At 46.3% G+C, this 14,868-nt stretch overlaps 3 protein-coding genes across 6 annotated transcripts in view; all 3 read right to left on the reverse strand.

The window, feature by feature from the left end:
* Nucleotides 1-763: 763 nt before the first annotated feature.
* Nucleotides 764-4,949, reverse strand: Dnajc9 (DnaJ heat shock protein family (Hsp40) member C9). Its single transcript, XM_052733497.1, has 5 exons — nucleotides 4,679-4,949; nucleotides 4,370-4,510; nucleotides 4,025-4,279; nucleotides 1,664-1,750; nucleotides 764-1,334 (listed from the first exon to the last, which is right to left on the reverse strand). The coding sequence occupies exons 1-5, from the start codon at nucleotides 4,856-4,858 to the stop codon at nucleotides 1,221-1,223; spliced, it is 777 nt and encodes a 258-aa protein (XP_052589457.1). The 5' UTR covers nucleotides 4,859-4,949; the 3' UTR covers nucleotides 764-1,220.
* A 1,002-nt stretch (nucleotides 4,950-5,951) lies between these two features.
* Nucleotides 5,952-9,948, reverse strand: Mrps16 (mitochondrial ribosomal protein S16). The gene is made up of 3 exons (XM_052734342.1): nucleotides 9,821-9,948; nucleotides 8,921-9,181; nucleotides 5,952-8,329 (listed from the first exon to the last, which is right to left on the reverse strand). Exons 1-3 carry the CDS (start codon nucleotides 9,831-9,833, stop codon nucleotides 8,196-8,198), a joined length of 408 nt encoding a protein of 135 aa, XP_052590302.1. The 5' UTR covers nucleotides 9,834-9,948; the 3' UTR covers nucleotides 5,952-8,195.
* A 1,198-nt stretch (nucleotides 9,949-11,146) lies between these two features.
* The window catches only part of Cfap70 (cilia and flagella associated protein 70), a 66,554-nt gene continuing 62,832 nt past the window's right edge, over nucleotides 11,147-14,868 (reverse strand). For all 4 annotated transcript variants that reach the window (XM_052733499.1, XM_052733501.1, XM_052733500.1 and 1 more), the window contains 4 exons: nucleotides 14,677-14,766; nucleotides 11,852-11,953; nucleotides 11,586-11,633; nucleotides 11,147-11,371 (listed from right to left, as the gene is read on the reverse strand). In XM_052733499.1, coding sequence (XP_052589459.1) covers nucleotides 11,291-11,371; nucleotides 11,586-11,633; nucleotides 11,852-11,953; nucleotides 14,677-14,766 — 321 coding nt within the window. In that variant the 3' untranslated portion in view covers nucleotides 11,147-11,290. The remainder of the gene's footprint in view (nucleotides 11,372-11,585; nucleotides 11,634-11,851; nucleotides 11,954-14,676; nucleotides 14,767-14,868) is intronic.

Here is a 14,868-nt window from a genome sequence, read left to right on the forward strand (position 1 = left end):
ATAGTTCTAACGTGCTTGTGATCACAAAGAATGTGTAATGTATCCACCGTAGATGATAACGCTCAGTAGGAAAAGAGGCTCGCTCCTGCATTAGTCTACATTCAGGACTTGAACAATCACTACAAAGACGCCACATACTGTAGTGAATACCTGCCAACCCAGGGTATAAATGAAAACTGTTCTCACGAATCCATACAGCGAGTACACTCTAACATCACGTCTACACAGGTGGCCTTCCTAAGCAGCTGTGACTCAGTATCCCTCAGGCCACTCAGTTGAGTTCCTCACCCTTTTATGTGTGTGTTCCCTCAAAGCTAGTACTCATCTTTACAAAAACCTGAGTACAAGTCTACGTAGCAAATCCCAGGCGAGCCAGAGCTACACAGCAAGACACAGCGAACAAGCAACAAGCCAGGCAGTGACAAGCAGTGATCTCTGTGAGTTCCAGGACAGCCAAGGCCACACAGAGAAACCCTGTCTCAGGGGAAAACAACAACAACAAAAAACAAAAGATTGAAACACTTAAAAAAAAAAAAAAAAACCCTGCTGTACTTAATACATACAAATTAATGAGTTTGGATCTCACTCTTACAGATGAAAAGTACAGACAAGCCCAGTGAAATGCCTAACCCTGAGCCCTGCAAAGACAGCGCTATGACATTGTCTCTGCTGCAGAAGCCAGCCTGTCTGTCGTAATGCTGACTTTCTTACTTATATAAACATTGTACTTTTCTAGATAAATGGGTCATTTAATAATCCACCAGACCTTTCAAGTTTTTCTTTATTTAGTCATATACAATCTTACAAAGTAGTCTGCAGTAATATGAACACCCACTTCTACCACAAGGACAGAAGACAAAACGTAACAGTAGGCCAGGAAAAGAGAATCTCTAGGATTATTAAGAAGCTGATCACCAAGTGTTCTGAGGGTGTTCTCCATAGGTAGAGCATCAACTCCCTAGGCAGAATACCCATTGAAGCAAATGTTGTCAAATCCACCCTCCCAACCATCACCACTACACCCTTCATGTGAAGCCCTCACACAATGTCAGGTGAATTCTAGGAAACACTAAGATCAAGTTGATGAATCTTGCCTGGCTTAGGTGATCCACATATTTTAAGCAGAACAAACTTCTCTCAAAGGTTAGGCTAACACCTGCCTTCCCCTTGTTTACCATGGCACCACTGACACATAAGGACCCGTGAAGAGAAAATCTCCATTATTTCTTTTCCTTCTTGGATGCCGTTCTTTTCCCTTTGGAAGGTTTGCAGTATTTTGCTTCCATCTGAGCCAGAAAATTGTCCATTTCCTTTTGCCGATCCTTTTGTCTGCTCTGTTTGAGAAGTTAAAACACAGCTTTCAAAACATAAGACTGTCCACTGAGACAAAGCATTTCACGGTTAGGAGGGGCTGGAGTCGAAGAAACACACCAGGGATTAATGATGGGTATGGGCTCCCTCTGGAGTGTAACAATACTCCAGACCAGTGGTGACAGCTGTACAATGTGGAGGGGAAATTACTTAATTGTTCACATGGTTTAAGTTACGGGTAATTGTGCCTTAAAAGAAAAAAAAAAAATCGGAATACGCTCCCAAGAGTATACACACACAGTAAGGGACCGTGAGGGCTGTGAGGGGAGCTTGAGGAGCCTGCCGCGTTTACCTGGATGAGGGCTTTCAGGTTCTCCACTCCCTCCTGCAGCCCCAGCTCCTTCCTGCTCAACTCTGCCTCTTTAGCCTCTTCCTGAGCCTGAACAGAAACTTTCATCAGATTCCATGGCAACCAAGAAATAACGGAAATACACCTTTTTTCCCTTAAAGAAAATGTTAAGACCCCTTCTAGAGCTGGAGATACATGAGTAAAATTACACGTGGTTTTCATTAGAAGGTGGCAACCACTGCTCTGATCCAGCTGTTTTATCCCCAGTTATACTTGCTAGAGAGCCCAAGTACTCTGGCATCAAACCACACAGTGACACAAAGCAAAACAACCTACTAGGTGGTCTGGGGGGTCACATAGCCAGGGACAGCTTCAAAAGAGATGCCAGCTATCAGACACCTCAAGATCTTCATCGGAAACCCCATTGTGTACACAGCACTGGTGGCAGCCTCGTGAACTGCAGTGGTTCAAAGGCTTTCTCGGGAGCTGGACAGCTGTCTCCGTGGTGAGCAGCACTTCTTGCTCTTCAACATGCCCAGCACCCATATCAGGTGGCCTGCCACTCCAACTCCTGGAAATCAACAGCCTCTTCTTGGCCTCTGTGGGCACTCACACTCATCACACACCAACACACACACACACACACACACACACACACACACACACACACACACACACACACATTCAAAAATGTTTTCTGAGTAGTGAGAAAAAACATTAGCAAATTCAGTTTTAGTCTTTCTTTACCTGACTTGAAAGCTGCCTTCACTTAACAAAATTTGCCAAAATACCACAAGAACACCTAAAGGCAGCAACAGTGATAATACGAGGCCCTAACTCCTTGAAAAATGTTCTAATTAGCAAAGAATTTCATTAATACTGGGAATAATAAGAAATTAGGATCTTGTTATTCCAGAACAAAAACAAGTTTTGTTTTATCCTCACCTCTTGAAATTGAGCACCCCTTAATCCCCTCTCACTGGTTAGACAGCTTTCAAACTGTCATTTTCCCTCAAACTCTTAAGTTTCTCCAACTAAAATCACACGTTCGAATACAGCTGTTCTCAGTTTTACCTGAGAAAATGACTGAAATGATTAACAAGCAGTGGGCATGACTCTCAGCAGATGCAGCCATGCAACAAAATGACTTTGATAGCATCTCACTTCTTCCCTCAGAGCAACAGACATGAGTCTCTTATCTCAGTAAAACAGGCCCTAAACTCACCCCATACACAAAGGTCAGTTTTTCTCTGCAATTTCATGTATCCCAAAGCTCCAGCTCTTTGCCCATCCACTGGAGCCACACAAAAGACGACTCGAGTGCCCACCAGACATCTAAAATCTTAAACTGCCTGCTCTCCAGAGAACTCTCATCGTGAGAGCCAAGATGGAGCAACTGCTGCTTTAATAGCAGTCCAAGGTAACCTTTCCAAAGAGCATTTGGACACAGACCTTTGCTACCCTGAATTCCCATGCTACCATCCTACCAACTCTGGCTCGATAGGGGTATCAAGAATTACAAGTCCCAATCCTCAATACTCAGCAATCAAGTGTTCCTCAGAATGGGGGCAGAAAGACTCACCTCAATGTGCTTTAACAAACAGAGAGAACGAAGAAGCAGGTGTGGTCTGGAGAGACCACTCAGTGGTCAGAGGCTAGATGTCAACTCCCTGGGAACTGAAGTGACAGTGAGCCACCCGACCTTGGTGCTGGAATTGAACTTCTCTGTAGGAGCAGTACATGCCCTCAGAGCTATTTCTCCAGCCCCTCAGTTTAAAATTTTTAATAATGTTATGCATTTACAGAATTTTAAAAATACATCTGTGCTTTCTCCCCCCTCTTCTGAGCAGTTTTGGAGACTTAATTTGGGACCTACCACATACTAGACAACCAATCTGGCAGTGATCCACACACCAGCAGCCTGAGCTCAGAAACGGCAATCTCTTCATTAGCCTCCTCAGTGCTCAAGTACCAGGACCACCACGCTTTAGCACTCTACACTCTTTTTACAACCCTGCCATCTTCTCCCTGTTCACCACATACGTCTCCCCAGGAAAGCCTCAGCAAGGATACAAGGACTGCCCATGTGAAGAGTGTTTCAGAGTCACTTTCGGGTTGATTTCACACAATCCATAAAGTAACTATTTTCAGCACAACATACCAAAAGCAAACGCAAACACACACACACACACACACACACACACACACACACACACACACACACCAGGGTTTCTTCATGATCTGACAAGACTATCTAGTTGGAGGAGTGCTGCAGGTGAAGCAGCCTGTATTTCAGCAGTAAATACTCCAAGATCCCTTTTCTGAAGCAACTGAGATTATGTCACGAACAGCATTCAGACTTACCCTCCTCTTCCTTGCGTTCATCTTTTGCTTAGACTCTTTGACGAAGGCATTGTAGGACGGGACCTCTTTGGCATCGATAGCTTGTTGAATGATGTTTCTTATCCGGGGCTCGTCGGTGTATTGCACACAAAGCACAGACTCCATGATCTGATCCATGTCGCCCTTGAAGTCCAGGTAGGCCTGCTTAACATCGGCTAGCTCTTCTTCAGAGCCTTTGTATGTGTTTTCAAAAGCCTGAATGTCCTCTAGCGATATCTAATAACAAAGAAGATCGCTTTAACTTCGAGAATTTTACTTGTGGACTGGACGACGGGAATTAGTCAAAGCCACTAAAGCCCTTTTTACCTTTTTAAAAAGTAACCTCCAATACGCATCCCAGTCCCGGTCTTGGTTGAGGCCAGCAGTGTCCTCGTCCACTGTCCCCTGCTCATCGTACACTGCTCTCTGCTCCTTGTCACTCAGAACCGCATAGACTCTCCCCAAGATCTGCAGGCAAAGAGCATCCAAAAGTCACCCTGAACCTCCCGCTGACACCGTGGGGCTAGAAATGCTTAAAAATGCCAGGCCGGGGATCCGCAGTGCGCTGCCCCGGGGGTGGGGTGGCCGCAAGAGCCGGAGAAGTCCGGGTGGCCGCCCGAACACCGGCCCACATACCTGGAAGCGGCGGGTGGCATCCTCTTTCTGGTCCGGGTCTACACGGTCCGGGTGCACTTGCAGGGACACCTTGTGGTAACCGCGTCGGACCTCGCCGTCGGAAGCCTCGCGCCGCACGCCCAGCACCCGGTAGAGGTCGGCGGTGCCGAACACCTGCTCGCACAGCTCCAGCAGCCCCATGTCGGGGAAGAGGCTGCTCCGCTAACGCCGAGAACCTGCGCCCGTCGGCCGCTCCGCCCGTCAGCCGCTTTTTCCCGCCCAAACAGCCTTGGGCGCCTGCGTCACAGGAGGCGCAAGGGGGCGGGGCCAGCCGCGCTTTCCGGCAGCCGCAAAACGGACTCGCTCTCGCCCGCGAAGTAAAATACGGCCCTCAACGTGCGGACTGCGGCGTCTCCTGGAGTGGAGCCGCGGCTCGCCACGCCCGCACTCCTTCCTACCCCGAAATCTGCCCCCCACCCCACCCCCACCCCCAGGTTTCTTGCACAGAAGCTCACGCAATGACACATGAAAGTATTTAACAGTGTCCCGATAAAAAGCGGTTACTCGGGCGGGCGAGGATGCTCAGCCACACCTGACGACCTCCAGGACCCATCAAGTTGTCTTCTGACCGCCACACGACACATCACAGAAAATAAGTAAATGTAATACAAGTGGTCAGGTATTAGCGCTGAGAAACTTAATATGCTCAACTCAAAGATTAAAGTAACGTGTGTGTGTATTTTTAAAGATGGTTCTCAAAGCGGTACAACTACAGGCTGAAATGACATCTGGGATGAATCCCTCAATCTCTGCGGGAAAAGCCTGTGTTGAACAAAATGCACACAACACAGCTTTTAAGAATACCTTTTATCCCAGGATCATACATATTCGACCGCACAGAATTAATCCCACTCGCCTGCTCCAGTCACCTCTCACTTTCAGTGGACATATAGACTCAACCTCTCATTTTAAACATTGCAGTGTCTTCTCAGCTGTTCCTCTCCTCGATCTAGAAATCAACGCCAACTGTCAGTCCCTGTCTATCTACTCTCAAAGTCCCCTCATGCCCAGTGAAGGAAAACCAGCAGCCACCTTGGAGAGCCTCAACTTCAGAACCCAGATAAGACAAGCCAGAGCATTAGCAGACCTTTGAACCTTCCGGATACCTTAGCGTTACTCTAAAATGTTACTACATTATCCAGCATATGCAAAACAAACGTGAAGGAGACACCCACCGCTGCACAGTGGGGGCTCCCTCTCAGACCCTGGATCAGGCACAAACCACACCCAAACACCTGTTTACACAGAGATCCTTTATTAAATGGGGAAGAAAAGTTAAAGAGGCTGCTTTCTGACTCAGGCAGAAAATACCAGCAAATGACCTTTCAGGTATGATTTTTAAGAAGAGAAAAAGGGGAGGTCCGTGTTAGAATGGATTAGAAGGCCCTGGCATATTTTGACTGGCCATGTTAATTAGGTGAACCAAAGGGGACTTTCGATGGCTGTACTTTGATACTTTGATAGCTGGACCTTGGTAGTCAGCCTCAGGAGGAGGAAGTGGCCAAATAAAGGAATGGACCTTGGTCGATAACTTTAGAAATGTAATCTAAGGTTTTCAGCAAGATAGAAGGAACTGGGGAGAAGGGGAAGGCCTGCCAGGGCCGCATGCTCGAGTGGGCTAGTGTCTCCTCACCGTGTAATTCATACCTATAGCTGCAGAATCCTATTGTTCTGGTGAAGCGGGTTAGATTTGATTTCATACAGCCTCTCACTTACCTAAACACAACAGCTCTATCACTGATTTTCTTCTGTGTATGATGTGTCTATGTGTGCACATTGGCGTATGCATGCTACATCACATGTGTGGAGGCCAGAGGAAGACCTTAGGTATCAGTCTTTACTTTGGACCTCATTTGGGACAAGGTGTCCTCCGTTGTTTTTCCAAGGTGCTCATCAGCTGGCCTGTGTCTGAAGATTCCTTTGTCTCTCCCTCCCATGTCCCTATAGGATACTGCTATTGCAGACTCTTCCACTTCCTGTTACATGAGTTCTAAGGATTTGAACTCAGGACCTCAGAACTGCATGGTTTTCCCCCTGAGCCATCTCCTAGGCCTCTATCACTAACTGTGGAAAAGCCTTCTTATCACTACTTTTCCCCTCACATAGGCAACAATATATGTAGGAAGGCTTTGTAGGTAGACATATGGAGTCTGAATCTCAAATTAACATGAAAGTTTCCCACTCTTGAGGTGCAGCCTCCCTCCTCATCTGTAAACACGGATATAACTGACCTACGGTTGTGTTGTGATACTTGTAATACACAAGCAACTTCTCAGTACAGAGTTGACTATATGAAGGGGCTTTGGATCAGCTTCCTTCTAACTACTCTCTTAAAAGGCAGTGGAGCATGCCTTTAATCCCAGTATTAGGCAGGCAGATCTCTCTGAGTTTGAGGCCTGGTCTACAGAGTGAATTCTAGGACAGCCTGGGCTGTTGCACAGAGAAACTCTGTCTCAAAACAACAACACACAAACAAACAAAAAGGTAGAGTAGTAAAGTCCCAAAGCAACTTTTATAACCCATCTCTGTAAACCTGAGATCATACGTCAAGAAAACAATAAAAATCTCCACTAACATAAACAATAAACAAGGTAATTTCTTGACCTTTGGGAGGATCCCAAGTGGTAAAGGAAAGATGTGGACCAGGCAACAGTAGCTCTACCTGTAATCCCAGCACTCAGGAGAGAGGGTCAAGAGGATGGCTGCAGGTTCAAGGCCAGGCTGGTCTACAGATCACATACAGGATACTGCTATTGCGGTAACAAGCTCCACGCCAGCCAGGGCTACAGAGCAAGACCCTATCTTTTGTTTGTTTGTTTGTTTTTGTTTTTCAAGACAGAGTTTCTCTGTGTGGCTTTGGAGCCTGTCCTGGATCTCGCTCTGTAGACCAGGCTGGCCTGGAACTCACAAAGATCCGCCTGCCTCTGCCTCCTGAGTGCTGGGATTAAAGGCGTGTGCCACCACCTTAAAGAAAGCATCTGAATGGGCCAAGCACATCTGGTTGAGGGCTCTGAAGCAGGGAAGTACTGAAAGGCAGCGGACTGTCAAGTTGCCCATGTGATCAGGGCCTATCCTGAAGGCCAAACCTCCCTGTACCCACTGAATCACAAGGTAAGGCAGGAAGCCTAGCAGGTATTCACACCCAGCTCTAAGGGCAGACAACAAATCTGTCTGACCCCTGCTCAAGCTATGCTGGAAGACTGGGACTTGGAAAACTCCATTTATTGATTTTTTTTTTTTTAAAGATTTATTTACTTATTATGTATACAGAAGAGGGTGCCAGATCTCATTACAGATGGTTGTGAGCCACCATGTGGGTGCTGGGAATTGAACTCAGGACCTCTGGAAGAGCAGTCGGTGCTCTCAACCTCTGAGCCATCTCTCCAGGCCCCATTTATTGATCTTAAACCCAACAAAAAGTTCTACGCAAGAGTTGTGAAGGCCCTTGGCCTTGCAGCCACAACTGTGTGCACTGACGTCAGCTTGCTTCTCTTTCTCCAGGCTCCGGTTCTGTTTTCTGGGACGCTAAGAGAACTTCGCGAGCTCTCTTCCTCCGAAGTCTCTCAGCATTTGTGATCATCATCGGGTGCAGAGGGTAAAAGCCAGAAAGACCTAAAAACAACAGGGTTTTCATTGTAATACTGCACATGCCAAGGCTTCCCAGAACTGAGATACAACACCTGATCCACAGCACAGGCAAGAACCAGGCCAAGCTCGCGGTCTACTTCCCGACACTGTTCTTGCTTTAAAAAAGACACGGGGCTGGAGAGATGGCTCAGCGGTTAAGAGCACTGACTGCTCTTCCAGAGGACCCGGATTCAATTCCCAGCACCCACATGGCAGCTCACAACTGTCTGTAACTTCACTTCTAGGGGATTCAGCACCCTCACACAGACATGCAGGCAAAATACCAATGCACATTAAAAAAAGTAAAAATAAAAAAAAAAAAAAAATAAAAAAATTTAAAAAAGACACAATAGTTCCATTTTTTTTCCCTCACAAAATCCCAGTCACTTGAAGTCTTCTAAAGCAGTCCACAAAGGGGGCCTCCAGATTTTTAAAAAATGGCAATTACATCACTACACCTTCCCCTCCTGTCCAGAGCAGCTTCCATGGAATGAAAAATCATTCGTCTTGTCCATTATCCTAGAGCTGACCCCAGTATAAAATCTCTTAAATTATCTAAGCTCAGAGATGGTTTACCCAGAAGTTTCTCCATAGGCTTAGAGAGCTGAGCCCCACAGCCAATCCAATGCCGGATCCGGTCCAGGTTGAGGGCAACCAGTTTTTCTCCGTTACTGTTGGGCAGTGGATCGTAGGAGCCCAACTGCTCCACGAAGCGGCCGTCCCTGGGGCACTTGTTGTGAGCTGCCACAATGCGGTAAAAGGGCCGGTTGGTGCAACCACCCAAGGCAAGGCGGATGGTTAGGTGGCCCCCACGGTACGCTTTGCAGAGAAAGGTTGCTGTAGAGAAATAACTGGTTAGAACGCAAAAACAGAAGGCACAAAATAGGCCATATAAGGTAAAGGTACAATTCCTCCTTCTAGGGTTGGGGATTTAGCTCAGTGATAGAGTGCTTGCTTAGCAAGCACAAGGCCCTGGGTTCGGTCCTCAGCTCCGGAAAATTAAAAACAAAACAAAAAACCAACTCCTCCTTCTACTGCCGTGTTCTCAATTCCAACCTGTTCCACGCGGCTTAGGTACTCACTTATCTGTGAAACTTCGCCCCTTAACCACCCCATCCCGGACACACCTCCTTCTCCCCAAACATGCACAACACGGACCTGCCACTTGCTAGGTTGTGACCTTGTCGTACCCTTAGGCTGCCTCATCTGCGAAACGATTTCTACGAGGATTTTATGGTAAAAACTGAAGCACGCCTTTGATCACAGCACGTTTGGGAGGCAGAGGCAAACTATGAGTTTGCTAAGTTCGAAGCCAGCCCGGCTTCACACTGTGCGTTCTAGGCCAGCCAGCGTCACACAGTGAGACCCTGTCTGAAAACAAAGCGGACTGCGAGGAGAGTCCACTCTGAGGCAGTGCGGCCGCTCCTAGCCCGGGTCACCGCTCCCCGCACCCGCCCCGACGCCCCGCGCACTCACTAAGGTGGACCATGGTGCAGCGACGAGCGACCCTTTGGCTGTCCCCCTGCACAGACCAGCTCCGCAGAGCCGGAGGCCTGGAGGAGCGCCCCCAAGCGGCCGCAGAGGCACACGCCCCGACGCCCGCACCGCTCAAGATCCGGAAAGCCCTCTGCGGAAGCGGCTGGCTGCTCGCCCCGCCTCTTCCGCCCTCTCTTTCTAGGTCTACCGGAAGGCAACAAGGCGACCCTGACCGCCTTAAAAGATGCGGAAGAGGTGTGTCTGTAGGCGTGGGGCCGCTGGCTGTGTTTGGATTGATTCGCCGTAGTGGTGGGGAGTATTGCGAGACTGCCGGTCCCGTCTACAGGGGTGCTTAGCAAACGCTTCTGTCTGCAGCGATTCCCACCCCGCTTAGGGCGGCAAGCGCTGACCTTGGAGCCCCGGATGTCAGCCTGGTGGGCAGGGGGGTCGCACCGGAGAGCATGGGCGGGTCCGGACACAGCAGGGGACGAAGCTGCCTTCCCTTTACCTCGGGAAGACTTCCTAAAGGACTGAGCGAGGAGCATGATTTAAAAATAATTTATTCTCTGTTTATTAATATGACTCTCACTTTCCCTTGTAGTTCTCCCACCCTCAGAAAAAGTCGCTCCATTGAAAAGTGGAGGGGAGGGGGCTTTTATTTCCGCCTTTACTACAACATGTTCCAAGAAGTTAAGGGTATGAGTTCTTTGTCCTTTCAAGACCTAGAATTACGGCTTCACTAGTGAATTTTGCATCTCTGATCACAATGGTGTATAAAAGCCGCTCTCCTGATTTAGATCCTTGAATATACCGCTGATTTAAAGAAATTAGTACGTTTATCTTAGCAAAGACCTCTTTTAGCTCTCCCAAAAGACAGCCTCAGCCGGGCGGTGGTGGCGCACGCCTTTAATCCCAGCACTCGGGAGGCAGAGCCAGGTGGATCTCTGTGAGTTCGAGGCCAGCCTGGACTACCAAGTGAGTTCCAGGAAAGGCGCAAAGCTACACAGAGAAACCCTGTCTCGAAAAACCAAAAAAAAAAAAAAAAAAAAAAAAGACAGCCTCCAGGATATCTTCTGCTCTTACCCAGTGACACAGCATGGCAGTATTCTAAGCCCACCCTTGAAGATGATGCCTTAATTCCCAAGCCCCAGTAACTGAAGCTGGTCAAGAACTTTGGCAATTGACGATAAGCTTTCATCAGAAACTGCAATAGTTACACCACTATGCCATATAGCTACCCACAAATATGCCTATTAAATTAGTTACATAATTATATAAGAGCATATAAAGTACAATGTGCTACATAAGACTCCAGGAACACGCTGATAAATTTTGAGGGTTCTTTTTTTATTGTGATCTGATTTACATTTAATAGCTAATGGGGGGAAGGTCAGGTTTCATCTGGTGACAATTTGGGAAGGAAAGATGAGATGCTTAGGGTCCCATATTGAATATCCACTTGTAAGGATGTCAGAAAGATGGATCTCCAAAGCCAACCATTTCCTGGACGGTGTGGATTTCTGCAAGCAGGGCTTCGTCTTTCAGTTTCAGCTGCAGAAACAGGGCAGGAAGAACAGGTAACTCAACACACCATGGCGCTTTGGAGAGTCCTGATTTATGAGGCTCTAAATGTGTGGGGATGGAATGGGCTTTTCCTATATTCTCAACACCATGGGAGCTCCCTTAAAGACATAGACTGCTGTATTGTTTCCATGGGTGTGTGAGCTCTCATGGTCTGCATTCTCGGGTGACAACCATCTCATACCTTTATTGTGTACTTGTAGGCCTGCTCAGCTTCCAGTTGTCGTCCAACCTGAAACCCAAAGCACAGCTGGTCTTTCCCAGATCATGTGAATAAATGATTAGGAAACACATTCATTTCAGGGAGGGACTGCCCAAGACTGACAGTTTGTCATCAGTACAATGACCAAATCCAGAGCTCATCAAACTTCGGTTCTGCTGTGTTTTTTTTTCTTAGCCCTCGCCTGTTCCCTGGACGGGTTTTGTGAAGGGACAATAAGAAACACTCACTTTCAGGCAGACCAGAGCCAGGTAGGCCCACACTTCAGCGTTGTAGTTATTCAGTGCATTGGCTTCAGAGAGAGCGTCCTCGGCCTCGGTGAGCTCCTCCAGCTTGGGAGGAGGAGAGAGAGGGAGAGAGAGGGACACAGTCCGGAGTGCTCTTCACTTAAGCCAACTGGAGTCAGCTTAGGTGAGATCACTATCCAACCAGTAGATGTCCAGGGCCTGTACCAGTGCTCTTCCAGTGTTTCCAGAGTCACAGGCAGCATATATTTTATGTGTTCTTATATAATTATGTAACTATTAGTAGATATTATTTGTGTGTGTGTGTGTGTGTGTGTGTGTGTGTGTGTGTGTGTCTGTGTGTGTTTAAATTATTTATTTAGAGACTGGGTCTTCCTGTGTAATGAAACTCACAGGATTGGCTCGAAACTCATTATGTAGGGCAGACTGGTCTTGAAATTGAAACCACCCTACCTCACCCGACCAGGCATTGGAATTACAGGCATGAGCCACCAGGCCTAGATTTTTTTTTTTTTTTTCCTGTTTTGAAAGAATAGTGAGACAAGCAGTGGTGGTACACTCAGGAGGCAGAGGCAGGCAGATGTCTATGAGTTTGAGGCCAGCCTGGTCTAAAAAACGAGTTCCGGGACAGCCAGGACTACACAGAGGAACCCTGGCTTGAAAACCAAAACAAACAAACAGCAACAAAGAACAGAGAGTTTCTAAGCCCAAGAAAAGATGAAGAGAAGCCTTTCAACCATGCCCACATTTTGACCCACACTTCAGGTCTTTCAGACATTTAGTATTCAGTCAATCTACATTTTCTGATGATGTGTTCTGTGCTCACCAATATACTTGATGCTGAGAGTAAAAATATGTTTGTACATATACAGCCCCTTACTCTCAGAGACCTCACTGGTAGATATGTAAAAAAAATAAATAAAAATAAAAACATAATGAACAATCCAATACACAAAGAGTTCCATTACAAAATAAATATTTCTATAGTAAAAAAAATAAATAAAAATAAAAACATAATGAACAATCCAATACACAAAGAGTTCCATTACAAATAAGTATTTCTATAGTAAAAAAAATAAATAAATAAAAATAAAAACATAATGAACAATCCAATACACAAAGAGTTCCATTACAAATAAGTATTTCTATAGTAAAAAAAAATAAATAAATAAAAATAAAAACATAATGAACAATCCAATATACAAAGAGTTCCATTACAAAATAAATATTTCTATAGTAAAAAAAAATAGCCGGGCGGTGGTGGCGCACGCCTTTAATCCCAGCACTCGGGAGGCAGAGCCAGGCGGATCTCTGTGAGTTCGAGGCCAGCCTGGACTACCAAGTGAGTTCCAGGAAAGGTGCAAAGCTACACAGAGAAACCCTGTCTCGAAAAACCAAAAAAATAAATAAATAAATAAATAAAAATAAAAACATAATGAACAATCCAATACACAAAGAGTTCCATTACAAATAAGTATTTCTATAGTAAAAGCACACTCATGATCTAGAGGTGAGACAAAGAAAAACATTACCAGATCTACCCTGACACTGAAGGATAGCTTCAGAGAAGAAATGTCTTGACAATGGACCACGAAGGGTAAGAAGGCAGGCGTTCCTTACATGCACAAGGTCAAGAGAGAGAAAAGGTCTAACTACAAAGGTATGGGGTGTGACTGAGTACATCATGCACACAAAACAATCTTTTTTTTTTTTTTTTTTTTGAGACAAGGTCTCTGTAGCCCTGGCTGGCATGGAACTTGCTATGTAGACTAGGCTGATCTTGACCTCATAGAGAACCACCTGCCTCTGCTTCTACCTCCTGAATGATAGGATCAAAGGTTCTGTTGCCAGCCTCAGGTAGGGACTCTGTGAACATGATAGACATCAACAACCTCACAGCCTTGGTGGAAAGTGTCAGTCTGTAATCCCAGCAGTGGGTAGGGACGGGAGAAAGATGAGGAGGTCAAGGTCATCTTCGGCTACCCTAGGTACCTGAGAACCCCATCCCTGGCATTGGGCAAGACAGGCATTAGATTCAGGCCTGACCATGTTAACAGACTAGCAGACGAGTCGCCCCATGTCTGACAGTTGCTTTAAAAGACTCCAGAGGGCAATGTCGAAGCACAGATGAAGACAGTGAGGACCTAAAGTTAATGGCTGCCAAAGCAGGGTAAAGTGGAGGTATTTTCTGCTCTTACGACTAAGGGTATTTTAAACTGGCCATGACAAAAAGCTAAAAGAAAAACATTGGCACCATAGCTGGTTGTGTGGCCCTGGGAGCTCATTTCTGTCTGTTTACGTCTCAGATTTCTCATGCTAGGTTTCCTACGGTTTTTTTTTTCTTTTCTTTTTTCTTTTTTTGTTTAGTTTATTTTTATTTTATGTGTTTTGTCTGCATTCATGTCCGTGTAAGGGTGTTAGGTCCCTGGACCTGTAGTTACAGACAGTTGAGCTGCCATGTGGGTGGTAGGAATTGAACCAGGGTCCTCTGGAAAAGCAGCTAGTGCTCTTTTCTTTTTGTTTTGTTGTTATTGTTTTGAGAAAGGTTTCTCTGTGTAACAGTCTTGGCTGTCCTGGGCTTTGTAGACCAGGTTGTCCTTGAACTCACAGAGATCCACCTGCCTCTGCCTCCAGAGTGCTGGAATTAAAGGCATGCACCACCACGGCCTGGCCTCATGAACAACTTGACGAGCAGTTATTTTTTATATATATATTAGAGCAGACTGCCATCCCACCTTTATCACAAACTCCCACAATATACTTGGAGGACCAAGGAATCGGGGCCTGGTATCTGACCTCTGTTCTCTTACCCGGTAACAGGCAATTCCTAGTCCTAGCCAGGTCAGGCATGAAGGCGATCTCTTACAGACTTGCATGTAGGTACTCTTTGCCTTTTCGTACTGTCAAAAGAAAGTTCCATTAAGCATCAAACACCGTGTTGCTAAGGTAACCATGAGCTTCTTGACAGTTTTGCTCCAGAATAATCTGAAATTGAGTGAGTC

The sequence above is a fragment of the Peromyscus californicus genome, unplaced genomic scaffold (assembly GCF_007827085.1).
Source record: "Peromyscus californicus insignis strain IS unplaced genomic scaffold, ASM782708v3 Scaffold_12__1_contigs__length_115047231, whole genome shotgun sequence".
In the NCBI taxonomy this organism is placed as follows: Eukaryota; Metazoa; Chordata; class Mammalia; order Rodentia; family Cricetidae; genus Peromyscus; species Peromyscus californicus.